Here is a 27,883-nt window from a genome sequence, read left to right on the forward strand (position 1 = left end):
TCTGTTAAATGGGAATAATATCTGTGCTGCCTACCTCACAGCGATGTTGTGAGGGGCAAATGGAACGTATGTGAAAGGCCTGTACATGGTAAAGCACTGTATTCTTGTTTGTTAGTCCTTTTTCCTTTCTTGGAAGACCTACAGTCAGACGCTTTGTGTTACTGATCACTTATTTTCCTTATTGACTGACTAGCGTTATTAACAAGTAGTCCTATTTCATGTATTCTGTCAAAAAACAATCAATGAAAACTTCTAGCTTTTATATACTAGTTGCCCCCTTTTAAAAATAACTTTTTATTTTGGAATAATTTTAGATTTACAGAAAATTTGCAAAGGTGGTATAGGGAGTTCCCTTTATCCAGCTTCCCCTTAACATCTTATATAACCATGGCACATTTACTAGGAAATTACCATTAATACAATAATATTAACTATAGTACAGACTTTATTCAGATTTCGCCAGTTTTTCTACTAATGTATTTTTTTTTTTTTTGTCTCAGGGACCTGTTCTTGGGTACCTCATTGCATTTAGGCCCCTTTTAATTTTATTATGTTCCAGTTTTTTATTATGAAATATTTTAATATGTAGAAAATTTGAGTGAATAGTATAACGAACACCCATGTATTCTGTATCTAGATTCAGTAACTGTTAACATTCTGCCACTTTTTAACTTATATGTATGCTGTATAAATAAAATTTTTTTCTCAACCATGAAAAAAAAAAAAATCCTGTGTAATCTGAGTTTCCCTGAGCCTCACTCGCCTGTGAGAGCAGAAGCGTTCACATCAACAACCACAGGATGGGTTTTCCTGGCTCTCACCCCCACTCCTCATGTGAGACCTTGGCCCCCTGCAAAGCGTCAGCCGTCACTTCTGGGGGGTCCCAAGGGAGGGGCCTTACGTGTGTTCATGATCATGACAGTTGCCGCAGCATCATCTCTGCTGAGCCCCTTCGGTTGGTGCTGCCTTCCCTCTGTCCCTGCCGTGTCCCCGCCCCTCCTGAGAGTGCTGGGGACGGGGATGGCGCTCAGGTGCTGGAGCGGCGCTGCCCCCTTGAGTGTTCTAGGGGCCAGAGCTGCGCTGGCTTCAGACAGGTGGGAGAAGGGCTCTCTCCTCTGCCTCACTCTTGGTCAACAAAGCATCTCTGCTCACAGAGATCCTCGTGAAAAGAGGTCCTTCATTTTCTACCTACAGGATCTGTTTCTTCTGCAGTAGGGCTCAGGTACAAGTCCCCAGAGCTGGGCTAAGGATTAGAACAGATCTGGCCTCTTTTCCCCCACCCCGCTCCAATCTTTCCTTTTTGTTTTTAGAACCTTTGACTCCCATGCAACTGAACTTATGCAAATAGATGCCGCCACATCAGACATGCGGGGTGTGTCTGGATCTTAGGGAGAGGGATTTAGGCTCGTGTGTGTGTGTGTGTGTGTGTGTGTGTGTGTGTGTGTGTGTGTGTGTGTAAGTGAGTGTTGTATGCCCATGAGTGCGGGGAGGGGAGACTGGGACCCCCTTACCTGGCCACCTAGCTAAGGTTTGGGTTGAATGAGGCATGGTTTGATTTATTTTTTGAGAACAGAAGGTTAAGTGGCAAGTTTGTCATTTTATACCATGGACATTATTAAGACCTTAAGTGTAAACTGCTCTGAAGAGAATTAAATCTCTTTTCCTCCTTGACTCAGGCACTTGCAGTGGCTCAGTCATTAATGCAAACACAGGTTTTCCTCTTTTGGACCAACAGGAGCTGCGGGAGATGGCTTAATGTTTACTGGCCTCAAGACATGCCCTGGAAGTTGTACTTTTATCTTTTTCACTGAATCCGTCATCACAGCTTGTTTTCCTCTGTACTGCCTCTCTCTCAGAAGCTAAATACAGAAACAAAAACACTCTGGTTTATTGAAGATTGTGGCTGTTCGCCTACAGGCTTGGGGTCTCTGGCGTTGGCTCCTGCACAGACATGGGGCACTCGGCTCTGGCCGTGAGGCCTCCATCCCAGTTGTGCCATCTTTGTTTAAATAAACAGTATGGTCTATCTCCCTGTTAGGAAAGGAAGCCATTTAAACACACTTTATTGTACCCACACAGCCCACTAGTGTGCTCCAAGTGTGTCAGAAATGATTGCCCAGGCTTTCTTCTCTCCAGCTTCATAAAATGATCCTGAGATGCTTTGCTCACCACCCAAAAGTGTTTTGTGTGAAACCGGGCCCAGTGTTCCCCGGTGAGTCCTTGGCCACTGTAATGTTGTGTTTTATAAGGAGAAGTATATATTTGGTCTTTGCCCTTTTTCTTTTGAGTCCCACCCCCCTGATATCCAGAGAGGGGAGAGGGTTGAATTAATCGCTAATGGCCAGTGATTCAGTCAACCATGACTATACAATGAAACCTCCATAAAGCCCCGCCACGGTCGGGTTTGGAGAGCCTCTGGGTTGGTGAACGCTGGGAGAGAGACAGCCTGGAGAGAGCATGGAAGCTCCACGCCCTTTCCCCACCCTTGCCCCGTGCATCTCTGCATCTGGCTGTTCCTGAGTTATAGCCTTTCGTAATAAACCAGCGACCTGGTAAGTAAAATGTCTCTGAGTTCCGTGAGCCACTCTAGTAAATTAATCGAACCGGAGGAGGGGGGTCGTTGGCACCTCTGATGTATAGCCGGTTAGTCGGAAGCACAGGTGACAGCTGGACTTGTGAGTGGCGTCTGAAGTGTGTGTGTGTGTTGGGGGTGTCAGGGGAAGCCTTGTAGGACCGAACCCTTAACCCGTGGGGTGCGCTGCCATCTCCGGCTAGCCAGTGTCAGGCCTGAGCAGAACTGAAGGACACCTTCATGTCTGGACCATTGATTGCTTGGTGGGGTGGGGACATCCTGCCCCTGCCTTACACCCACCCTTTGGAACTGGTGATGGAACACCTGTAGCACAACATGTTCTCGTGATCACCCGCGAGAATATGAGAGGAGGTTCGCACCATGACGGGTCCCTTTGCCTTTGTGTGCAACTGCTGTCACTCAGTACCGACTCTGAGCCAGAGTTTCCGGGATCATGAGACAAAACTCTTGAAGGAGGTGCTTGCTCTGATAGCACATTATGTTGAGAAGGCAGACACCGAAATGATTGTGATTCTAGTAATAGTGCCTTAGTAGAAGGCTGTGAACAGAGTGGAGGGAGAGGGTAGTTCCATCTTGGAGTAGGAAGCCCAGAAGCCTTCCCGGAGAAGAGGACACTGAAGCCAGACTTTGCAGGATGACAAGGCATTTGTCAGGCAGGGGGAGGGGAAAGCACATTGCAGGGGACAGTTAGGGTGGGTGCAAAGGCCCGGAGGCACAGTGGGATAGCGGATCCATTAAAAGATGGGGAAGTTTGTGGAGGTTAAATTGTGAAGGCCCTTAAATCTGCGCCAGAAGAAAGAAGCCCTTGACAAGTTTTAAGCACGGGAGTGAGCCCTGGGGGCTGGTGGGATGGCTGGAGTGAGACTGGGGAGAGGATGAGCCACCCCGGCTGTGACGATCGTGGCTTAGGCGGTGGCGGACTGGGAACGGACCTGCAGACACTGAACGCTGGCCCTTTTTGACTTTCCAGGTATCTGATCCCTTGCAATCACATGATGTTGAGTCAGAGGTGGGCTGTGAAGGAGAGAGACTGTTACTCTGTTTCTGCGGCCAGGCTGCTCGCCCTGACCCCCGTCTGCTGCTCCAGCGGGATCACCCTGACGCTTGGGAACCAAGAGAGGGATTATATTCTCTGGTCAAAGTGCACGCATGAGAGTCCAGGTAGGAGTGTTACCGACCTGGGTCCTTGATCCTTTAATCAATAGAAATTGAAGAGAGGCCAGGTGAGAAATTCAGGCAAGGCCTTATTGGGACTCGTGTTACAGCCCGAGGGCGGGAGAACAAGAAACAGCTTCCCCTGCTTGCTCCCCAAGGTGGAGCGAGCTGGTCCCTTAAGTGGGGTGAGGGGGGTGCGAATTGGTGGGTCAGGCCGGGGATCCTTCGCAGGGCCCTGCTTTTGCCCCTGACACCTCAGAAGTGGCAGTTGAGTTTTGGCCTTTTTGTATCTTGTTGTTCATAGTTTGCCCCAACTGTGAATGCACACAGTTATTTTTAGTCCCTTATAGTTTCTTTGTATTCTGTTGCTGGAGGAGCGGAAGGGATGTTTGTCCAGGTCCAGGCACTGCAGCGAAGGGTCCCAGGTCCCAGCCTGTCAGGGGAGGGACCTCTCGAGGGATAATCTTTAAACAAAAGGATGCCCAATTCCATCTCTCCTTGGATGTGTCTGTCTCTAGGTAGACAGGGAATGATGCAGTGAGTCCCATTTCTTTTCTGACTGACCACCTGGGGGTCCTTTTCTGCTTTGTAAAGAGTTCTGGACGTTTGGTAATCAGTGTTCCTTGATGTACCCAGCTCTTACCTACTCAGTGTTCCCAGACCTTTATTTTAACTAGGCTTCCTAGCGCCATCCTCAGAGTCCAGTATGAATAGTGTACCCGTGTGTCTATTTAAACAAAATGGGGCTGAGGGTGTGGAAGGTGGCTATAGCTAAGACAGAATTAGCCCTTATTTTAATTTCCAAAGGGACCCGTTTGTGGATGCTTTTGCCTGCCAATGACATATCATTCTAAAATGTGAAATGTCTGATAGGGCAAAAGTATATGATTCATTTGATTGACATCACGAGGGGTTTTTTCATAAATATTTATTGTCCCAGAAGCCACAGTACCCTGTGGTGTTTGCCAGCCACAGCTGATCTTGTTCAAGTAAAATTTAAATGGCCCCCGTGTCAACCACGGCCCTCCCTCTGGCAGGCAGCAAAGGGGCGTTTGTGTGTCTTTGGTGACCAGAAGGCTCCTTCAGCTCAGGAGGGGTCTGCCTGTCCTGTGACCACTAGGAAGTGGTCCCGACCTCGTGCTGACTTCCGTGTTTCCAATCTATATTCTGATATCCCCCCAAACAGTGTCATTCTGTCCACCCAGCTCTAGTCCTCTTCGATAAAAAGTATTTTGTCTAAGAGCTGGGCTACTTGACTAAGAAAATATCAGCGTATTTGGTATAAATGCAATTCTTAGAAATTAAGGTTGTCTTACTGATTCTTAGTTTTTAAATAAAGATACAGTGTATCGTGGAAATTAATACTTTATGTGGCAGTGTAACAAGCTGTACTTTCAGTATATTTTCCTGTTAGGTAAACTAGTATGCATATCTTATATTTTCCTACCCAACTGTCATTTTTAAAAGCGTAGTTAAAAATTGATGTCTTTTTTGTTTACTAAAAAAGTTGTTTTAAGAATGAGTCTGTGGCTGACCTTTCTGCAGAATTCAAATTTCAGGTTAAACATATGATGGTTGAGTGCCTGCAACTCGCCACGTTCTTTCCCTGTGTCATCACATTTAATCCTTTGAAGACAGTATTCCCATTTTGTAGATGAAGAAATAGACTCAGAGTGAGGGATTGATTTATTTAAGGTTACACAGAGGACACAGGTCCTCTGATTCCAAATTCCATTTCTTTCCGCTCTCCTCTCTCTGAGGTTGCCTTACGGTGGCTAAGTGCCCTGATGGATAGGTGGTTACACAGGTAGGTAGGTGGGTAGATAGATAATGTGATTTTTGTGTGGTAGTTAAGAGCTAGGATTCTGAATCTCAGCTCTGCTCCTTCCTTGAGCAAACTACTTGATCTTTCTAAGATTTTTTCCTCATCTGCTTTCCTCAAAGGGTTGTTCCAAGAATAAGTGATGTAGGACATACAAAGCTGTTAGAAAAGTACCTAGTGTGTAGTAAGTGCTAAATAAATATTATCAGTAGTCAAAGTGGATAAGAGGTAAACTTTTAAAAGTAGAGCTGTAAAAAATGGATTATGTCCACCGTAACGATGTGAAAATGTGTATTCTTAAAGGTTCACTTGTGGCCCAGTCAGGTAGAGATTTAGACAATGAATAGGGTTGAAAGGTGTGGCATGGAACGAAAAAAGGAGAGAGGTTGACGTAAGACAACTTTTGCTTGATTTCTGGCTCTGCCACTGACTTGTTGGGTGATCATTGTCTCTGAGCCTAAATTTCTTCATCTGTAAATGGAGAAAATAGTATCTCCATGTAGGGTTGTTGTGAGGATTAAATTAGATAGCACTGACTGAGAAAGCACCTGCCATGTAGTAGACATTTAAGAAATGGTAGAGTTTGTGTTTTCCCTTGTCTGAGTTCTTTTTTTTTTTCCCTAAAGGAAAATGTAAACTTAAATGCAGATGTCTTCATACCTATTTCAGTTACACGGTTGAGAGCTTTTAACATCAAAGGTAGTCAGGGTATCATTCTTAGGTTAAAAGGGCTATTTTGGGAGTGAATATGACTTTATCTTAAGTCACTGTTTGGTACATATAATTCCCAGTAATTCCCAGGAAGGCAGAATGAATGAACAGCCTTTTCGAAAAACCCAGGGTTTTCTAGAGAAAATCTGTTTCCCAAATTCATGGATTATATAGGCTTTCCACTTTAGAATCAAAGTCAAAATCTTCTTAATTGCCTACTCAGTGGCAGGTACTATATTGGATATATTACCTAACTTAATCCTCCCGTTACCGACCAGGGATCTTGGCCTTCCCCAATCAATAGAAGTTGACTAGAGGCCAGACAAGAAATCCAGGTGAGGCTTTATTGGATCCCCTGCTGGAGCACGGGCGGGAGGGAGAGCAAACAACAGATTCCCTTGCTTGCTGGCTCCCTGAGTGGAGGCCCAGCTTGCTCCTTATACGGGGTGAGGGTAAGTGCGGGGCCAGGGGTCAGGCAGGAGGGCTGGCTTAGGTGTTTCGCCCACCCCTTAGGTGGTGGTGTGTGCAGGGGGCATGTGCAGTACCCTGCTGTTGCTCCTGACACCCTGTTTTTGCTCCACGCTCTTCAAAAGTGGCAGTTGGGTTTTTTGCTCTCTTTGTATCTTTTGGGTCCAGAATTTGCCCCAACTGCGCGTGCACGTGGTTAGTTTTAGTCCCATACAGTTTCTTTGTATTTTGTTGCTTGAGGAGAGGTGTGTCCAGGTGCAAGCACTGCAGCACTGCAGCAAAGGGTCCCAGGTCCCAGCCTGTCTCACTCCCAACAACTTGAGAGGTTGCCTTCATTAGCTCACGTTTCTCTGAAGACTGATACCAAGTAACAGACTTCTGTTGGTGATGGCAGGTATCTGACCAGCCAGATTGGTTTTGTATGTTCTATGAGGATAGAGTTTCTATTCTTATTTTTCCCTATTAAAATCTAACTTTTTTTTATTGTCTGGAAATCATTTAATCAGAAATTATTAGAACCAAAGTAGCTGGTGGGACAAAGCCTCGGCAGCCGGATGAGTTGCATTCCCATCCATTGCCTGTGTCCCCCTGCCCGGTTCTGACTTGTGTGTCTCCCGGGGCAGGGCCCTCGGAGCAGCTGCCCGCCGAGACGTTCTCGCCGTCGGCCTGCATCGTGGAGTACGGCAAAGCCTTGGACATCAGCTACCTGCAGTACCTCTGGGAGGCCCACACCAACATCCTCCGCTGCATACGGGATTGCCACGTGTGGTCCGCCCTGTACGATGGAGACTCCCCCGACCCCGAGGCGCTTTGCCCGGCTCTGCTGGGCCCGCCCGAGGAGAGGGCTCCCAGCGCCACCTACCCTGTGCTCAGCCTCCCACAGCAGGTCCCCAGGACGACGGGGCCCCAGCTGGCTCCCAGAAAGGAGAAGAGCCACACGGAGCTGGAGTGGGACGACAGCTACGACACCGGGATCTCCTCGGGGGTGGGTGGGGGCTGCCCTGGGCCGTATGAGGATGCAGAGAACTCGGGCCCCCCGGTCCCCGTGGATCCTCCCAGACACATCCAGGAGATGAAGAAGAACGCCATCCTGCTCTTCAAAGGGGCCTACATCGAAGAGTCCGACTTCCAGGATGACGTGATGGTGTACAGGTTGTGTGCTGAGAAGGATGCTGAGGACACCAGCGGTTCACGGCAGGATGCCGCGAGGCCCCCAACCCAAGCCCAGACCCAGGTCCAGGATCCCCCCGTGAGCAACGGCCCCCTGCCCGGCCCTCAGCCAGAGACAGAGTCAGAGGAGGAACATGGTAGGGACGATTCAAACGTGTTTCACGGTGTGTCCAAGGAACCAGAAGGAGAGAACGAGCCCGAAGTCGCCCTGGAATCAAGCCCCGAGTTAGCGGCCCCCAACCCCGAGGCAGAGCACGGTGCACGCCTGACAGTGACTAACCCCGAGGGTGAAGATTTCATTGCCCAGTATGACCAAATCATTAAAGAACTGGGTTCCAGCACCGAGGGCTTGATGGAGCAGAGTTTCTCCTCTCCTGATCCGTTGCTTCTTACAAAGGAGCCCAAAGAGGAGGAAAATGAGAGCAGAGGAGAAGAAGAAGAGGGGAAGAAGGAACCAGAAGGGGAAGGGGATGACTTTGACTCTTTCATAGCTGAGGCTCCTGCCGCAGAGACCCCGCCGTCCCCGTTTGGAGCGAGAGATGAGGCTGCCTTTGCCGGTCACCGTCCCGCGAGGACTCAGAGCACCCCATTCACAGGTGACGCTAATTGCTTTGTGGTTTCTGCTTTTGAAAGCGCTTGTACGTATTGCACCCGGAGAGTGAGGAAGGTGCAGGTAAGGAGCCTTATCAGTTTACCTACCAGAGGGGTGGAATATTTTTGTAAGCAGCAGGGAGGGGTGGTTTTATTTTTATCTTATTCTGTCGTTTGTTTTTTTTTCCCCCCAGCAAATTAGAGGTTACATTTTGCCATTGAGTAACTTCCCTTGATATGCCTTTGATAAAGTAGTAGGACTGACTAAACCACACAAGAAATCCAGTCTCATCATTTAATAGCCTCATTTCCTCTAGCCTAATTTATTTTTCTCCTTAGCATTTGCTTTTATGTGTATTTAAAAAAAAAATTACAGTTTCCCCCACTGGCATGTGTGCTTCCTGAGGGCACAGGTGTTGGCTTGTTCTCTGCTCTATCCCTGGTGCTGAACAGTGGAGAGAGCACATAGTAGGTACTCAGAATACCCCTTGAATCAATGTGGCTGTGTACACACAGCAGAAGCCATTGGGGTTCGTCGTGCCTTTGCCTGGGCCTGGGAGCTCATTTCAGTTAATCACAAAATCTTCATCCAAAAATGAGTAGACCCACATAAACTCATCACTGTGCTAGAGAGTGGCTGTGTTCCAGTGATAAACCCCTAACAGCAGGTAGAAATCACGGACGAGGCAAAGGGGTAGGATGGGGTATCAGGTAAGTGGATTGAGGTTAGGAATTATGATAGAATTATTATCGTTAAATTATTACCCAAGTAAAATCGTCACTGAACTCAGGTTTGGCTGCTCGCTGCTTCAAAGCCAGTACTTGTCGGTAGGAAAAGAAAGATTGCTGTATTCAGGAGGCCGGCAACCTGGGAAGAAGGTGGACTCGTGACCAAAAGCCAATTCCCCAATGCCGATCGGGGGCAGGAGCTTTTAAAGGGGAGCTTCAGGGGTGTATAGGCGGAGGGAGGGGGCTCCCTGCAGAAACAGCACAGTCAGCTCGGACAGCCATCTTGAAATGAGTCACGCAGTGGTCTGACCAGCATCGTCATCTCGATTGTTTTAAGTACAGTTACTCTTCAGTTCCAGGGTCGGTTTGTTCCCATTTCTCTGTGGCCCGTTCTTAGAACTGCAGCAGCTTATGTCAGGGATACAGTCAGGTCATTGTGTAGTTCACTTCTTCCACCTGGTGAGGGTTTCAGTATCTACAAAACAGCTCCAAGGATATGGCTCAGAATATTCTCTACAGCCCTTGAGGAGGAACTAAAGGGCCTTGACTTGGTTTCATGGCTAGACTGTTAGTATTTTGTCTTGCTTGACTATTTTCCTTTGCTTTTTTAGTTTCTCATTTCTCTGATTAAATTTATTCTTTGGCTAAAATTTTTCTGCAGGCAAGAGGCAGGTGGAGGACATGGCGGGGGTGGGGGGATGGGGTCTGTCCTGGGAAGGCCCCACAGGGTCCTGCTCTGTTACAAAATCTGAAATCTGCAAATCGTGGTACAGAGGGACCTGGCTCAGAGGAGGGGTCCTCAGGCTCAGGGACAGCTGGGGTGGGACCCCTGAATGGTGTTCAGTTAGAGGAGAGGGTCCTAAGGAGCCAACATCTTAGCGGGACAGACTGGCCTTGCAGTCACGCCTGTGGGGACTCCTGGCTCTGGCGCTTCCAGCCATGTGGCCTTGGTGCCCTAACTCGGGGAGGACCAAATGTGATCCTGAGCTGGGGTGGTGGGCCGTGTCATGACTGTTACCACAGGCAGCCTCCAGCAGCCTCAGCTGAGGCTTGTCCTTCCCTGGCCAGCAGGGGGCAGCTCGGTGGGCGGAGATCATGCTCCCGCCTCCTTGGATCACCCAAAATACACGAAGTCACAGCATCTTTGGGTCCAGCCAGGCAGGCTTAACGTGATCTCAAGGAGCTCTTCCGCCCTCCTCCAACTTTTATTCATCTGTTTACGGATGCCTGAAAATTTATTTAAACAGGGAGAAAGCTTTTAATTCCACAATTAAAAGGCTTGAGGTTCTAGCCGAGATAACATTTCAGTGTGAATGGGTTTTAATTAAAATTCAATCAGTCAATCATAAGTAAAAAGGATTAGATAATCTGGCTCTTCCCAGTTGATAAGGGGAGGGGGGGGAGAGCTTGGTGGGAGGAAGAGGGCAGAGTAGCCTAGCTCAGTCCCAACTCTGCCCTAGGGCTGCCGCATTTACTCTCCCCCAGCAGGAATCCTGCTTTGTCTGCAGTGTTCTCCAAGACATCAGGACTACCCACTGCTAATGAAGATTGTTCTTTAGAATGCCAGCCTATACAAGGGGCTTCATCCCTGGGCAATATGCAAATTGAGGACATAAAGTATAGCTTAGGGCAAAAAAAAAAACAACTAATACACCACCTATAAAATAACAATATTTTGAATATGATACACCTGAACACCGCCAAAACATAACCTGAGATTTGGGTACGTATAGGTAATTTTAACTAAAACGTTGCCTGTTTCCTCCATTGAAGCTTGTACACAGCTTCAGGAAATGTCGTTTCTCTTTCCACGTTTGTGAACTTTGTAGTGTCTAAACTTCTGAGTTCTGCAGCATTTGCTTAACTTCCCTCTCTCCATGGAATCCTGATTTCCACTGAAATGAATTTGCTTCTCAGCAAAATCAAAGCATTGCATTTCATTTATCTAATTAATTTTATTTATTCATGAAGTCAGCAATCTTTTATTGATCCCCTAATAGTTGGCAGGTTCTGTGCTAGGTACTAAGGACACAAAAATGAAGGGATTTGTAGACTTTCAGAAGAGACGTCAATAAAGAACTATACTCTCTTAGTGAGAAATGTGTTAGTCATTGTATCCAAATCCTATGGGAGCCCTGTGTGGGGAGTGGGAAAGGCTTCACAGAGGAGGGGCACAGTGAACAGAAGCTTCTGGGTAAAAGGAGCTGAGAATGACAGTCCAGGCAGAGGAAACAACAGGCAAGGAAAAGGAGCCTGACAGCACATGGGGGTGACAAGGCATGGGTCTTGGGGGGTAGAGAGGAATCCACAAAATTGGTTGATGCCGGCCCAGGAGGGCCTTTGGACCACGCTGAGGAATGGGGGCCTTGTGCTCCTGGCACTGAAGATGCCCTGGAATTATCAGAGTTGGCAAATGATGTGACCAGATCCGTGTTTGGAAAGGCCAGCCTTGGAGAGTGGGGAGAGAGCACTGGAGTGAGGAGAGGTTGGTGCCAGGAAGATCAAAGTAAGAGACTTGTCATCATATCAGGATTTGAAATGCACCAGTAATGTTTCTAGGAACATTTTCACAGCTGTGCTCACATGGATGTGCTGAGATGTGTACACAAAGATGTTCACTGCAGCGTTGTTTATAATAGAAAGAGACTAGAAATAACCTATATGTCCACCAGTAGGGGACTGTGTTGCTAATGCAACACCCATGGCAACCAAATACCTTGTGAATTGAATGAGACAGTTCTGTGTGCTGATGTGGGACGGTCTCTGGGAGCTGTTGTGCAGTGGAAAAGCAAGGGGCTGAACGGTGTGTAGACAGTGTTGTCATTTTATCATTTGTTTTAAAAAAAATACCAGGAGATACACACACACACACACACACACACACACACACACACACACACACACACACACACACACACCCTGGGAGGCAGGATAGTGTGTCAGTTAAGAGTCCTGGCACTGGAAACAGATGGTCTGAATTAAAATTGTGACTCCATTTACTAACTGTGTACTTGGCATTCTGGTCATCTTTAAATGTGGATAAATAATAAGCACACTTTGTAGGGTTGTTGTGAATATTTAAGTTGATACTTTAAGAGTGCTTAGAACACTGCCTGGCACATAATAAGTGATTAATAAATGTTCTGAATGATAATTCAGTTATTAGTACTTATTACGTATGTGAAACATTTCTGGAAGAATACACTTGGATCTGTTAACATGGGTTGCCTCCAGGGAGGAGGCCTGTTCTTTATATTCCTATGCTGCTTGAAGCAGAGAAATTTTAAATCATTTTAGTCTTTATTAAAATAGAAAAACCGTTGCTGAAGTCCAGACAAGAAATGAGGTGTCTCTGGCGTCAGGCAGAGAGGAGGTGGCGGTCCACGTTTGGGAGATGTTCCAGTGTGGACTCCGCAGAGCTGAGGTGCAGGGTGATGGCAGCTCCCCTTGGAGTCTGGGAGCTGGGGTGGGGGGGCCACTGAGGCAGGGAAAAGAGGGCTTGAGGGGAGAGAAGGAAACGCCATAGTATTAGTTGTTTTGAAAATTCAGTATTTTATGGGTGCGGAATTTATCTGTCTTCCTGGATGAAAAGGGGAAAAAATACACCCAGCATCACCCCCCCACACCTGTAGCCTTCTGAATTGTAGCTGACTTTTCTCGTTTTCAGCGGCTTGCCAGTTTCCCCTAGCAACTGCATTTTGCTAAGGAGGTTTTTTTAAGTGCTAGAAAGCAACTAAGAATAAAACAGGAACTTGAAAGTGTTTAATATATGTTTCTTACTGCACACGCCTAAGAAGCTGTAATTAATGTTTTTAGTGGATTATAATGACAATCTGCTGACCTTGACCTAATATTCTGTCGTTCAAGCGAGACAGCGATGACCCTGACTCTCACAGGGCGCAGGGGCAGGCTGGGTGTTTTTCTCCCTCTCAGTAGTGATGGACCGTAGACTTTGTCCCCTGCCGCTGCACCATGCAGCTTTCGTTTTTGTAGGATGGCCAGGTGAGGCCAGCTCTAGTCTGGGCCTATGGCAGAGAAGCTGAGGGCTCCACTAAGGAGACAGGTTTTATAGGAGACTCTTTCCACCCAAGTATCACCTGATTCACCTGTCTCTACTCCTCTGGAAGGGAATAGATGCTGAGCCCCAGGGACTGCGGGGAAAGCCCGGGTCTGGGGTGGAGGAGTGAGGATAGCAGCAGCCTTCCCCTGTCTGCCTGGAAGACTAGAATTAAGAAGGGCTACCGGTGACATTTTCGAGGTTCTTGATGGAACCCCATCAAGTTGCTTTCAAAATGGGGTTCCAGTCCAGAGTTTCTGAATGTGTTTGGCAAACTCTCCCAGTTTTGTAAGCAAGGGCTCTCTATTCAAAGAATTCATTGACCTCCTGTGTCATGGAAAGTGACTCAGGAGCTCTGCCCCTGACCCCTAACGATGGGGAAGTTGGGGCTAATCTCAGCACACAAAGGGAAAGTGTCTCTTCTGAGTTCCCAGGCCCCTAAGAAGACATCCTCTGTGCTTGTGGCACCGGGAATATTGCCATTATCCTGTTACTTGCAGGTGTGGTTTGCTGTTCCCATTTCTCACAGACAGCTTCTGCTTTCTTACAAAAAGGGTTTAACTCTTCCGCTAACCAAGGCTTCTGAATGAAGCATCTTGTGATGAAGTATGTTTTCGTTAAACTCATATTAATGTTGGTGAAATCTTCATAAGACATGCTTATTTATCAAGGGTTATGTGCTTTTGTCATAAATATGCCATGGTTTAGTGACATCATCAATAGCTCCACTGGGGGAAATAGAAAGTTCTCATTGATTTTGTTTAATGGACCACTGTTACGGTGAAAATGGAAAACATCTTCAAGTAGTTTTAGTAATGCCAGATTTATTGCCTGGATTTTCCCTGTCTTCAGTGAACACAAACAGAAAGCATATTATTTTTCTAGTGACCCAGATTAGTCACAGCTTCTTTTTGCCTATTGTTGTTTTACAAACTGCTTTTATAGTGATAGGGATTTTCTTGTTTAAGGAACCTAGGACACACCAAACTCCAGCTCTCCAAACTGAGTCCCTTCTCTCCCTCTCATCCCCACCTCCCCCTGAAAATTAAAGCATGGCTCTAAAATTACAGCCATGCCCACCTTTACCTCTGATCTTCTCTTCTGGTTCTTCCACATTGTGACACTGACAAGACAGAGTCTTTCTCAGGTGCTTTTGGGGGACAGACAGTCCCCCGTTCACAGTGCTGCTGTTTGGTAAACATAGTTATATGTGTTTGCTATTCTTTAACGACACGAAGATTTTTTTGTTACTAAAACTTTTTTTTTTTTTTTTTGCGGTACACGGGCCTCTCACTGTTGTGGCCTCTCCCGTTGCGGAGCACAGGCTCCGGACGCGCAGGCTCAGTGGCCATGGCTCACGGGCCCAGCCGCTCCGCGGCATGTGGGATCTTCCCGGACCGGGGCACGAACCCGTGTCCCCTGCATTGGCAGGCGGACTCTCAACCACTGCGCCACCAGGGAAGCCCTAAAACTTTTAATGGCCTCTAATGTTTGCAGGACGCCCTCCAGCACGCAGCATCACGGGATGATAAATGCCATGTTTTTGAGCACTGACAGCCCCAGGAGATACAGAAATAGTATGAAAAGTATATTTTGATTTTAAAAATTAAATTATTGGTCATCTGGTTTTTTTAAAGGTCTGTGATAATTTTCAAAGTATTAAAACTGCTCTGGGAGTCAAAATACTAGCTACCACGCCCGTGTTTCTGTTTTCTTTTCGTGGCGGTGGTGTGTCTTGTGGTTGGGTTTTGAGGCAGGAGGCGACCTGGCCGCGTCGGCTGCACTTGTCTGAATTCGGTTTGCACCCGGTGGCCCCGGCGGCTCCTCGGTTTTCGGGACAGATGGCCCGTGTCCCCAGCCGGCCCTGAAGCCTCGTGTCCTTCCACAGGCCCGTTCATCAGCGTGGTCCTGTCCAAGCTGGAGAACATGCTGGAGAACTCGCTGCACGTGAATTTGCTGCTCATCGGCATCATCACGCAGCTGGCCAGCTACCCGCAGCCCCTCTTGCGCTCCTTCCTGCTCAACACCAACATGGTCTTCCAGCCCAGCGTGCGCTCCCTCTACCAGGTACCGCCCCGCCCCGCCCCGTTCTCATTCATTTGCTCTCCTGCCCCTTCTGTTACCTGTTATGCTGGTTGTGTTGATTTGTCTAGACAAACTGCGAAGCTTTAGAAGCTTCGTTTGGCTTGACGTTTCGAGAGGGCCCTCCCCAGAACACCCAGGCGGTTAAAACCCTGCGGCGGGGCCTCTGCCTGACAGATGTCCTGATGCAGGGTGGAAGTCTGTGCTGAGGCGGTAGCGTCATTAGTGCTGCTTTTGACAGGTCCTCGCATCTGTGAAGAACAAGATTGAGCAGTTCGCCTCTGGGGAGAGAGACTTCCCGGGCCTCCTCATCCAAGCCCAGCAGTACCTGCTCTTCCGCGTGGACCTGTCCGACCCGAGCCCTGAGGCACCCACCAAAGGTCAGCCGCTCTTCCCTTTCCGCAGCTTCCCGACTTGGAATCACAGGTGCTGCCTCAGCTCCTGGACCCTAAAAGCATCTAAATAGATTTCCATTTTTAAGCAGCAGGGAAGAGCCTCCCCTGAGCGTCCTTAAACCCAAAGGAAAGTCTACCCTGCCGCACCCGGCCCGGTCCCAGTTTGGAGGGTCTCGCGGGGCATTTGCTTTCCTAACCGGGTAGTGCAGGGCAGGAGTGATGTGGGGACTGCCGCTAGAATAAATAACTTAGCTCGTGTGGGCCAGAAGGGAGCGTTATGTGCACACCCGGAGCCGTTTTTTGGCCGGTCCTACCCTAAGGAGGGCATCCGTTCTCTTTATTATGTTTCCAGATACTCTCGGGCCCCAAATGAATGTGCTTTAGGCTCTGGAAGGTAAAAACCACTCCCTTGGAGCAGTAAAGAGCAGTAAAGTTTATGCACCCCTTAGCCCTCCTGAGAGCGCCTTCCATCGGCTCAGGAGGCCTGGCCAAGTGGGCGGGGGGCGGGGGGCGGCCGCCGACCGGAGCCTGAGGACCCTGCCGGCGGCCAGGCCTGGGGACGGGGCTGCCTGGCCTCGGGTGGGCTCTGCTAGCGCAAGTTTGACGCCAGCTGTCTCCTGAGCTGTGGCCTCAGCCTCGGTGAGAGGGCAGGCCAGGGAACGGCCCACGTTGCGCTGGCTTTTGCTCACCTCCCCTGGACAAGCCAGGCTGCTTTGTGGCAGGCGAACAGTGGAGACAGCAGGGCTCTTGGTCCGGGGCTAAAGCATGTGATGGGAAACACGATTTGGAGTGAGAGGCACAAGTGTAACTTGGGGCAGTGTTAAGCCTTTGAGGGAAGCTGAAAAAACCCCAGCCCTGTGAAGGCATGACCTTGCCTCTGTGTAGCTGTTTGATCTCGGTCACTTGGCCTCACTGGGCTTCGTGCTCCTCGACTTTTTTTTTTTTTTTTGCGGTACACGGGCCTCTCACTGTTGTGGCCTCTCCCGTTGCGGAGCACAGGCTCTGGACGCGCAAGTTCAGCGGCCATGGCTCACGGGCCCAGCCGCTCCGCGGCATGTGGGATCTTCCCGCACCAGGGCACGAACCCGCGTCCCCTGCATCGGCAGGCAGACTCTCAACCACTGCGCCACCCGGGAAGCCCTTTTTTTTTTTTAATTTTATTTATTTATTTTTGGCTGCATTGGGTCTTCACTGCTGTGTCCGGACTTTCCCTAGTTGCATCGAGCGGGGGCTACCCTTCATTGCGGTGTGCGGGCTTCTCATTCGGTGGCTTCTCTTGTCGCAGAGCACGGGCTCTAGGTGCGTGGGCTTCAGTAACTGTGGCACGCGAGCTCAGTAGTTGTGGTGCACAGGCTTAGTTGCTCCGTGGCATGTGGGATCTTCCTGGACCAGGGCTCGAACCCGTGTCCCCTGCATTGGCAGGCGGATTCTTAACCACTGTACCACCAGGGAAGTCTCTCCTCGACTCTTAAGTGAAGGGTTTGTCTTCCATCTCTCGAGTCCTTTCTGGCTGTAGGACTCGGGGTGTGAAGGGCATTAGGACACCGCAAGGCACACTTTGAAAGAAAGGGGGGCCCTGTGTCACTGGTGAAATGAGGGGCAGCTTCTAGCCTTGGCCCTGGATGAGAGCAGGCAGGCCATCTCTGGAGGGGAGGAGCGCCCACGTCTGTGGGAAGGTGGCCTGCGGGCCCCACGTGGCCTCTCCTAGCCCCGTGGACAGTCGGCCTGTTGGCTTGTCCCTTCTGAGCAGGGGGCACGCCGTGTGACTCACCCTGCGAGAGACAGTGCCTCAGCTAGCTTTTGTGTGTTAACAGACTACCACAAAAGCTCAGGGGCTCAAGACAAAGCCATCATGTGTGCTCTTGAGTCTGTGTGGTTGCCTGGGGGATCTGCTGGCCCAGGCGGGCATGGCTGATGCTGGCAGGACTCGCTCGGGGGCTGACGTCAGTGGGCGGCTGAGCATCTAGGATGGCCCGGCTCACAGGGGTGGCTGCTGGCCGTGGTGATGGGGTCCGCGTTTCTCGTCATCCAGCAGGTTAGCCCTGGCTTGGCAGCTTCATGGCTGTAGGGTTGCAAGAGTGAGAGCCTGAGCACACGCAGTCTCTTGAGGCGCCAGCTCGGGACTCCACTGGGTCGATTCTGCTGTATTCTGTTGGCCAAACCACTGGTCAGCCCAGGTGCAGGAGTGGAGCAGACCCCCCGCCTCTTGATGGGAAGAGCTGCAAGGGATTATGGCAGTTCTTGCAGTCTTCCAGACAGAAGGTGACTTGCGTCTCCCCACACTGCACTCTGGGCTTGGTCTTCACTTGTATCTTGCACTTTGTAAAGTGCTTTCCCCGACAGTTTTACTTTTCAAATAGCACTGTGCAATGGGCAAGAAAGGTGCTGTTAGCTTCATTTTCATAGAAGGAAGCTGAAGTTAGAGGCCCGGGTGGTCAGCCAGGATCACTAAGCTCGGGTGCCTACACACCCTGACCGGCCTCCTTGACCTGCACGATGCAGGTGAGCATGCCTTGTGCTCTGTCCTGGCCTCACACTGATGGTGGCGGCTGCCAGATATGTGCCCAGGGGGGTCTTGTTCCCACTGCGTAAGGTGGTCAGTTAGGCAGCTGTGGGGGATGATTTCCAAGGTCTGTGACTCTCAGGGGACATTGACTTGTAGAAAGCTACTCTCAGGATCGAGGACTTCTGTTTGATGGAATTTTTCAGATTAACCTCCTAACTTCGTTCAGGTTAGCAAAGTGACACCCTGCCCTCAACTTCAAAAATCTCTCAACTCAGAATGACAAAGGTCTCCGTCCCGTTGTACAAAGCTGAAGCCTTGCGTGTGATGTGATTGCCTATAAATGAGATGAATCTGGGAGCCCTATTCTCACCGGGACACAGAGCAATGAGTGATTAGAGTCCTGTAAGAGGCCCCACGTACTGGGGTGTCCATGTCCGTGCGCTGTGCGCCTTCTCTGATGCCGCTGACAGGGAGGTGAGGGGTAACGGATTTCTCTCCTAACTTCTCAAGTCTTCCCAGTAGTATCGTGAAAACCCTTTGTTGTGGCTTTTCAGACCCAGGGCAACATTTCAGGAAACCACTCCCGGTTCTGACGTTTACTTATACTTCCCTCCTCCCTGCCTCTGCACCGGGCGCTGCAGCCGTGCCCTGGGCCCTTTTACGATGGACGCCCGCAGCCCGAGCTGCTCCGTCACGCAGGCCCTGGTGAGACCAGCCTAACGCTTCCAAAAGAAGGAGAAGTCCGGGTGGACTTCCTGTGCTCCTGTCACATTGTCACTCTTGAGACTATTGGTCTCTGAGGCTCAGCTACTTGCCAGTCTTTTCATTTTCCCCTCAAACTACAGAGGTGGTATTTTCTAGTATTTAGCTGTATTCAGAGTCCTTTCACTGATCTCTAATTCTCGAAGGGGACCAGGTAGGTATTATCTCCATCTTGTGGAAAAGGAAACTGAGACGTTATATGATTAGCTAGTTGCCAGGCAGGGACCATAACTCGGGTCTCCTTGTTTTTGAGTTGAGTCTGACTCACGGAAGGGCCAGTCCCACGCTGACGGGACAGAACCACCACCAGGACTTCCCTGCTGGCCCTCCGTCTCCCTCCCTGGGCGCCCGCCTGCCTTCATTAGCGAAGACAGTGTTGATTCTTAGATTCAAACTAGGTAAATGAGCCTAAGCGATGACGCTTTTTAAATTCATGGATCGAGCTGGATAAATGATCCACAAAAGCCCTTCTGGGGGAAAAGAGGAGTGAATTTGAAAGAGGAAGACGGGAGATGAGGAAATGAACCAGCTCCAGTAAGATCAGGTATAGGGAGGACCTGACGTTGGTCGGTCCCTTCCCTCGTTCATTCAGCAAATGATGTTTATTAGCTTCTTCTGTGGATGAGGAAGCGTGTTAGGGGCCATGAGGGACACGTCGTTTAGGGGCTCAGCTCTCAGAAACCTGGAAGTCTGGTAGAGGAGAAAGAGCATAAACAGCGACGCAAGTCTGAAGGGCACTGCAAGCCCCAGTTGGTAAATAAAATGAGTGGGAGGCTAGAGCAGGGGATCACTTCCAGGGCAGGAAATGGGAGTGGTCTGTAAAGTCAGTGACGGCTGAATTGACGGTGGTGTGATGGCTGACACTTACCAAGAGGTCCTTGTGTACATCATACCTATTGACTCACTTAATCCTTACAGCCGTGAGATTTTGACAGATGAGGACATTAAGTACAGAGAGGTAAAGCAACTTGCCTGGTGTCACTCAGCCAGTAAGTGGCAGAGTCTAAGCCTGGTGAGGTTTAGGTGTGCAGACACGGGCAAGGGAATGCCAGGTGGGGGAACCAGCACGAGCAGTGTGGCTCTGGGGCTGGTGCCCGGAGTGTCCCATCCCCCGCGGCATCAGCCCAGCTTCCTCAGTGAGCCTCGCTGGGCCCTTTGGAGAGCCGGGTGCCGCAGTGCTGGAGGGCTGGGGTGGAGATACTCAGGCGTGGTCCCCCAAGGGTGGCAGTGTGCTCAGGGAGGTCAACACTTTCGTCCTCACTCTGTTGTCAAGACACATTGTGAGTTTCTGCTGAAAGGTAGCAGCAGATTCTCAACAACTTCTCCAGTTCTTTATGGCATGAACTGTGATAAGCTTTAACCTAAAAGGATATTTGAAGCAGTAAAGCGGAAGTTTTTTTTTTTTTTAACACTAACGACGATAGTAGTGAGATGTGGAAAGTACTATAAATGTCAAGAATTTTTAGTACCACAGTTAAGCGACACTCTGAGAAGAGTGTTGAAAAATGGGACTGAATTCTAAAAAGCAGCCAAAATAATGAAGAGCTTGAATATGATGATTTATAAGGAGTAATGAGTCTGTTTGAGTTGGGGGCAGAAGAAGGCATAAATAATTCCTGTCACTGTGAAGGCCGGAGAGCTTCAGGAATTAAATAGTAGAGAAAGTTGAACCATTTTAATTGGTAAAACTGATCTGATATGAAAATGCAAATCACTTGGGTATGTTGAAGTTTGGTTCATAGCATCTTAGACCTACATTTTTGAAACTGAAATCGAAACTCCTGGAAACCTTCCTTGAATGGAAGGTCCAAGCCACTTGCTGCCATGAGCTGCCCACGGTGGCGGGAAGTTCCCAGTCTGGTCTGTCAGCACCCAGCTTCCTCTCCGTTATTTCCAGCCTTTAAAAGCCTTCTTCCATTCTATTCTCCACAAAGGCTGGAAGTCCTGGCCAGAAGGGGCTGGGGGTCAGCAGGGAGCCCAGGAGGCTGGAGCCTGGGCTGCGGATGGCAGGGTGTGGTGTGTGTAACCCAGGTGGCCTCCTGCAGCTCTGCCGGGTGGTCAGGGCTCAGCTGGCAAAGGGCGGACGGTCACCCCGACCCTGGGAGGCCGGGAGAACAGGTGGAGCCCCTGGACACCCCTAAATAACCGTCGCAGTGACCTGTGTCCTCACTTGGTTGACGCGGCCGCAGGACGTGCCTTTTTCCTTCTCCCCCCTCGCCAGGCCCTGGGCGGGGAGGGTTCTTGATAAACCTATATTCTTGCCACAGTTTCTACATGAAGGCCCTCCTACAGGATTTGGGATCAAACTCTCATGTCACATGCCCAGTGCTGGAGCTGATCTGGGCAGATCCGTGTGTCTCAGAGTGGTGTGAGGTGGGGACTGGGGGCCGTGTCTTGAGACTCCAGTCAGAGCGGGAGCTGAACCCGCACGAGACACTCCACTCCACACCCCCCAACACACACACTTCATTTAAGGGGTGGGCGGAAAGGGCTCTGGAGGATCACCATGGCTGTCTTCCTTCTAGTTTCAGATCCCGTTCAGGACGCCTCCAGGACAGGGAGCGGCCGGAGTTTTCTGGATGGCCCCCCACGAGTGCTTCAGCCCTTCCTGACAAACAGAGCCAAGGTGGCCGGGGTGCCCCCCAGCCTGCCCCCGCCCGTGCGGGACACCATGCTGGCGGCCGCCCTCTTCCCCGAGTTCCTGAAGGAGCTGGCTGCCTTGGCCCAGGAACACTCCATTCTCTGCTGCAAGATCCTGGGCGACTCGGATGACAGCTACTGTTAGCTTTTTCTTTTCAAATAGAGGTTCTTGTTTTTTTAAGGTTTTAGTGCGTGACTGAACGTTAAATGCAAAGCTGCTTACAGACACCTCTACTTTGAGACTTCCTGACGATACTTGATACGTGGGGAGGGGGGTTTTCTGTGTGCCTCCTCTCCCCAGCCGGATCTTCCCACCTTGTACCCCCTAGAATCTAAGTCTTGGCTCAGTTTTTCCTCCTCAGAGTTCTTGGTCCTTATTCTCCCATCCCTCGGAGTCACTCAGCTTGCAGCTTAGATCACACCCAGCGAACACCGGGAGGCAGTGATTTCTGGAGGTGTCCACCTCAGAAGGCCCTTCAACAGCACGTAAGAACGCACACCTGCCCCTGTGGCCTTCTGCGTCGTGGCTTCCGTCTTCTTATTAAGAGAAGAATAAAGATGGAGCCCTTCTTGCCTCCATCACACAAGCACACAGCATCCGTCCCTTTGTATTTTACTTCCAAGACTTGTATTCCGCCCAACACGTGTTGCCTTACAGCGCAGGCAAATCCACTGGTCTCAGCTCTCTGCCTGGGAAGTCAGATGTAGTTGGAGAGAATTTGGAATGCAGGGAAACGTTCTTGTTGCTCAAGAGCTTTCTTTGCTCAGTATATCACTACCTAAACACTGAAAATAGCCTTATTTTAGTAAGATTTGCACAAGATGAACTATGCCTATGCAAAATGTTACTTTGGCTTTTAGGACTTTGATTGGTGTGAACAAAGCGTGGTATATGCTTATGTAAGAAGACAGCCATCATTATTTTTTTAAGTGTTTTATGAAAAACAAACTGGTTCATCTGTGACACTGTCTCATAGTGGGTTTTTTTGGAGGGGTATGGTGTGGGGGAACGGATAAAAGTAAACTAAATACAATCTGTACAAACCTTGGTAATTATTATTTTAAAATCTGTTTGCTTTTTCTAGTATGTTGCACTTTGTGGAGAAACAGGAACTGTACAGCCACTTAGGGAACCAGGATGTAAAGGCAAACAGGTCGCAGGGAGCCCCGCCAAGCCAAGTGCCTGCTGGGGCCTCACTCCACACAGAAACGCTGCCTTCTGAGTAATGGGGTTCATCAGGAGGCCCCACCATGCTGTATTACTGCTTCTCTGCTCTGCAGCCTGCTCTGCCAGGTGTAATTATACTTAGAGCCATGGTCTTCCTCCCGCAGACAGAGGGGCAAACACAAAATAATTGTGGGCTAAAAAAGAACGAGACAGTAAACGACTGATATGCATGGATATTAGATTCCACTCTCCTGTACTGTGGGCAGGTGAGAAGCACGTAAGCAGGGTGACCCCCCCCCCCCCACCACACACACGGTTTGGAAAGAAATTGGAAGCCCCGGGTCTCTGTTCTTTCTGTGGGCATCTTGCTGAGCCCCGGGGGTGGTCACAGGGCTGGTGGTGGTGCCTCAGGAGCACTGGTTTGGTTTTAATCAATCAGGCCCTAGTATAGGAAGGGCGTGGAGGAGAGACGCACATCTGAGACGCTGCAGAGCCGAGGATGCCTTTTGTGTTTCAGGGATTTTGAAGCGAGTGAGCCAATCCTGGAATGAAGCCTCAGGAGCTCTGGCCGGGGCTGGGTGGCTCTCAGGAGTCCTGCTTCGCGGTGCTTGCAAGTCTAGGCAAGGAACCAAAGATTGTGATTCGCTGTACATTTCTGACTTCAAACTTGTCTGTCTTGAAAGATGGTTTGCCCGGCTGCGGTGCAGCAGCCAGAATGTGCGAGGCCCAGCGGACTGGCCTGCTCTTGGCTTCCCGACATCCACTTGCACTTGCATAAGTGTCTCTACTGGAAAAGTCAGTGGCTCAGAGATGGAGAGAGAGGAACAGAAGATGAGTTTCAGCTGTAATGTATTATCCTCCAACTTTGCTTTGCACAAGTATGTATCTTCCAGTTTGGACTCACCAGGTATATAGGAAGCTAAAGTCACGTCTGAGAGCCGTATTCTTCAGCTTTCTGGTCTGATTTCCACATCTCTCCATTATCTGGTGATGGTGTCGATTCTTCTCCTTGAGTCCATGTTTCTCTATTATAGAAAACCACAGTCCCCTTTGTGGAAGGCATCATCTGGGAAAGAGTATTTTTTTAAGTGGGTACTTATAAAAAAAAGTAGATTTGCTTTAAAGGAGGACAGAGATGACCGGTGTGGGGTGAGAGGCAGGAAAATTAACTAACTCCCATGGTGGGGTGCTGGTAGCAAACCCACATGACAACCCAACCTATTTGGAGGTGGACGCTGGTTCAGGTTTCTGAAACCACTGCAGCCCTCCACCAGAGTACTGAGTCCAGCGTTTCTCAAAATGAAGTCAGGAAATGGGCCTGGAAATATATTCTAGGGAACTGGTGAGCCCATGCAGTTGAGGGGAACAGCCAGGTGGGTTAGGTTAAGGATGGTTTGGGGGTGGTGTGGACATGCGAGAGGGAACACAGCAGAAACCGGAAGCTAAAATAGGAGAAGAACAAATCCTGGGGGGTTTGGAGGAATGAACATTGATCTAGGCAGATAGGAAGATACTGAACAGCAGGGGTGGCGATGGGAATTCCTTGATGGGAAATATCTCGGTAATGAAGTAGAATGTTCTAGTCATAAAGCAATAGGTGACACCCTTAGAAATCTCTTTTGCGATGAGTTTGGGGAAGGATTTTGAACGATACTTGGCATGCTTTAAAATGTGCCAGTGCGTGGATGCCTTTGCACGCGACAGGCCCCCCAGGACTCAGTGGACACGGGCTTTGGTGCAGCCCCTGAGGTTGGCGTCGCTGTGTCGAGCCTGGTGGCCCCGGGCAGCGGAGGTGAGTCACGGGTTCCTGGAGCATCACATCCTTCACCTTGATTCATAACTCAGAGTCTGACGTAAAGTTCTAGGTGGAGTGGATTTTGTGCTTCAAAATATAGGAGAGCACTGGGATACTTAAAACTGATTTTTGGAAGTGGCCAAATGTTTAAAAACGTTTGTTTTTAAAATTTTAAAGCGATTCCAGGTCGAGTTTAGCCTAAAATACAGTTTTATGGAGTGAATTACAGATTCCCAGACATGAAATGGGAATGCTGGAGTAACCAATCAGAGATGTGGTTTTATTAGTAGGTACTTCCTTTCCTTCCCCGGTATTTAGAGGAATTGTGAAATGGTCCCCATTTGACTTAGTAAAATACTTTGACGGGCTGGGGTTGGAATCGATGCCTCTGTCACGTGTAGGGAGGGCGCATTCACTTCTTCCGCGGGTCCTCAGGGGTACCTTTTCCTCATCAAGTGGCTTTTACTTAGGTCTGATGCGGTTGTTGATTTTCAGTCCATTAAGACATCCTGGCTCCAGGGTGTTGTCAGGAGAGCACCCTCTTACGAGCAGAATCTAGAGACAGGATACGTGACTGTTCAGGTTACCTGTTCATTTTGGGCAGCCCATGGTACTCGGGGTTGAAAGTCATTTTTGATGTCTCAGAATCAGCCTGGTTGCCAGGGTCAGTGTGGGTGGGTTTCCAGCTGTGTTCAGAGGTTTGGGGTTGTGGGTAGGCTGCCCGTTCTGAACGTGGGTCAGTGTGCCTGGGCTGCTCTCCTTGGGAAGTGCGGCCCCGGCGGGGGTGGGACGTGTCACCGGTGTGACGGTGAATGTCTGCAGTGCACACCCAGCTCTCAGGCAGGGATGGGTCAATGTAATTGCTAACTACCAGCCGTGTATTTACTGAAATGGCTGGCACCCTTGGCCATTTTTATGAAACACTTTATTGCGGGACAGCTTACTGCATGTGCTACTTTAAGTCACTGGCCAGGCAGGGGTAATTTGTGGCTCACCTTGCGTCCGAACAAGCCTTGCGGTATTAGCTCCTCCTGAACAGCAACCCTCTGTAGCTGAGGCCACAATGCTTTAAGTCGTTAAGAAGATATTCTCGGCCCCTTCTCGCTTCAGCCATCAGACTGTAAATCACATAACACTCGTTCTCCATCAGATAACAGCTTAAGACAGAACACTGTCAAAACCAGTTTATACTCCATTTCTTAAATCACATCACGGAGGAAACATTTTAAGAAAATGGAGTTGACTTTTTTTTTCCTTTTTGAATGATCGTCATAAACCTAACGCTTTAGAAAGAGCTCTCAAAAGACTAAGAATTGTTTTCGGGATAATTTTGCCTCAGTAAATCCTCTCTATGTTCAGGCGTTTATTAGGCCATTACTTGTTTTGGAGGACAGATCATCCTGGCAGCTCATTAACTGGATAAACGGGGGCTTCAGTGAAAGATTTTCGTTGAGGCTTTGTAGGGACCAGAGGGACAGGGGCAAAGTTCTTTGGCCTCTGCACTTGGAATCCTAAGACAGGGGCCGATTTTAGCTGGGAGTGCCCCTCCCTGTCATCATTGTGAATTTTGTTCCTGTCACCCACACAAGGAACAAGGTCGCCAGGAGGGTCTGCCCGCATGCGTTCCATACATATTTCAGGCATCTTTGGGGAGCCTTAGATTTACTGTGTGCTTTCCGAACCTGACAAGGTATGCATTTCATGGAGCTGAGGCTGCAGAAGTCTGTGCTTCTTAGGGCAGCAGCTGACTTTTTACTGGGACAGGTCTAGAAAAGGCCCACCTATAACGAGGTACCATTTTGCCCTGCAGATATTTTAAAAGAGATTATTTGGTGTTGACAATATTACTTAAATGATTTTTACTAAGACGTCTGACGAAGGGAGACAAAAGAGAGGATTTCAATCAGCGCTTTCCATCTCACCATCGAGGGTCCGCTCTGTTCACAAATAATCCACAAATGCAGTTTGTCTAAAATCTGAAGAGGCCTGGCAGCCATTTCCATGCTGCTTTTGGTGGTGGGTAAAATAACATGGCCTTTCATATAGATCTAGTGGTTTTTTTCAAATAGTCCTATGTGGAATCCTTGAAATGATGTGGCTAAATTCAACAGACATGAAAAATACAATATGGATTGTGGGTCCTGGCCGTAAGCTATATATCGAACTAACCAACCAACGCAAAGCTCTAGGAGAGTGTTTACTTGAAAACAATTCATAGCCTTCTTCCAGATTAGCCATAATTACCAAAAAGAAGGGAGGGAGGGAGCTCAGCTAAAAACACCCTTAACCTGGTATAAATAATGACAAGTTTTTTTCCCTGGGTTGTCTACATCTTAGAAGATGGGAACAGAAGTTCACCTTGATGCATAAGCCTGGACAGAGTCAAGAAGCTCCTTCCTAGACCCAGAGTTTAAAAGCCTAGTGGATGGTAGCACCCACCCCTCATACAGAGGGACTCCCACAAAAGGTGGTCCATTAATTATGCTTTATAAACTTAATGAACTTTTGCTAAAAACGGATCCTGTGCCAGGTAGCATGCCGAGTGCTGCGGCTGCCACCCCTCCCCTCCCCCCAGAACCAGCTGATCAACCAACCTCCTCCTCAAGCCACAGGGCACCCGGAGGAGCCAGTCTTCCAGCACGTTGCCCTCCCAGCCTCCAGGTGTGCGGGCTCCAGTGACAGATGGCACTGGCTTCACCTGTGGTGCCAACTCATACATTTCAATGAAATTTCCCCCTGAATAGCAAACAGAGAACCAGACTAAATTCACAATCATGCAAAAATGTATTTAAAATTGTATTTCACTGAAGCCCAGTTACAAGTAGAGCCATACTTCGTGAATTTCTTAGGGCGTTAGATAAACATATATTTTGAATATCTAGTCAGGTTCCAGGTAAGATATCTGAGCTGTGCTTTGATATGTTTTTTTCTTTCTATGAGCAGTTACAACAACACAATCTCATTTTTAGGATTTCAGAAGTGGGCCTTCAAGACAACAAGCAATTGTCAGAGCTGGATGACAGTTAGCATTGTAAAGATCAAGTGCTTTTTTGTGTGTTGAGGTAACTGGTTTATAACATTATATTTTGACTTCTCCATACACTACAGTGTATTCACCATCAAAGGCTGAGTTTCTGTCTGCCACCCCACATAGTTGACCCCCTTTACCCATTTAGCCCTCCCTCTACCCCTGACCCCAGCAATGGCATTTTTCTCCTGAAATGATCAGTCCATAAGAT

General features: G+C 49.0%; 1 protein-coding gene across 1 annotated transcript in view; it reads left to right on the plus strand.

Moving 5' to 3' along the window:
• Positions 1–21,826, plus strand: part of FHIP1A (FHF complex subunit HOOK interacting protein 1A) — a 101,789-nt gene extending 79,963 nt beyond the window's left edge. The window contains exons 7-11 of the mRNA XM_065878271.1: positions 3,564–3,754; positions 7,373–8,515; positions 15,185–15,363; positions 15,620–15,758; positions 21,573–21,826. Coding sequence (XP_065734343.1) covers positions 3,564–3,754; positions 7,373–8,515; positions 15,185–15,363; positions 15,620–15,758; positions 21,573–21,826 — 1,906 coding nt within the window. The remainder of the gene's footprint in view (positions 1–3,563; positions 3,755–7,372; positions 8,516–15,184; positions 15,364–15,619; positions 15,759–21,572) is intronic.
• Positions 21,827–27,883: the final 6,057 nt, after the last annotated feature.

The sequence above is a fragment of the Phocoena phocoena genome, chromosome 5, assembly GCF_963924675.1.
Source record: "Phocoena phocoena chromosome 5, mPhoPho1.1, whole genome shotgun sequence".
Taxonomy (NCBI): Eukaryota; Metazoa; Chordata; class Mammalia; order Artiodactyla; family Phocoenidae; genus Phocoena; species Phocoena phocoena.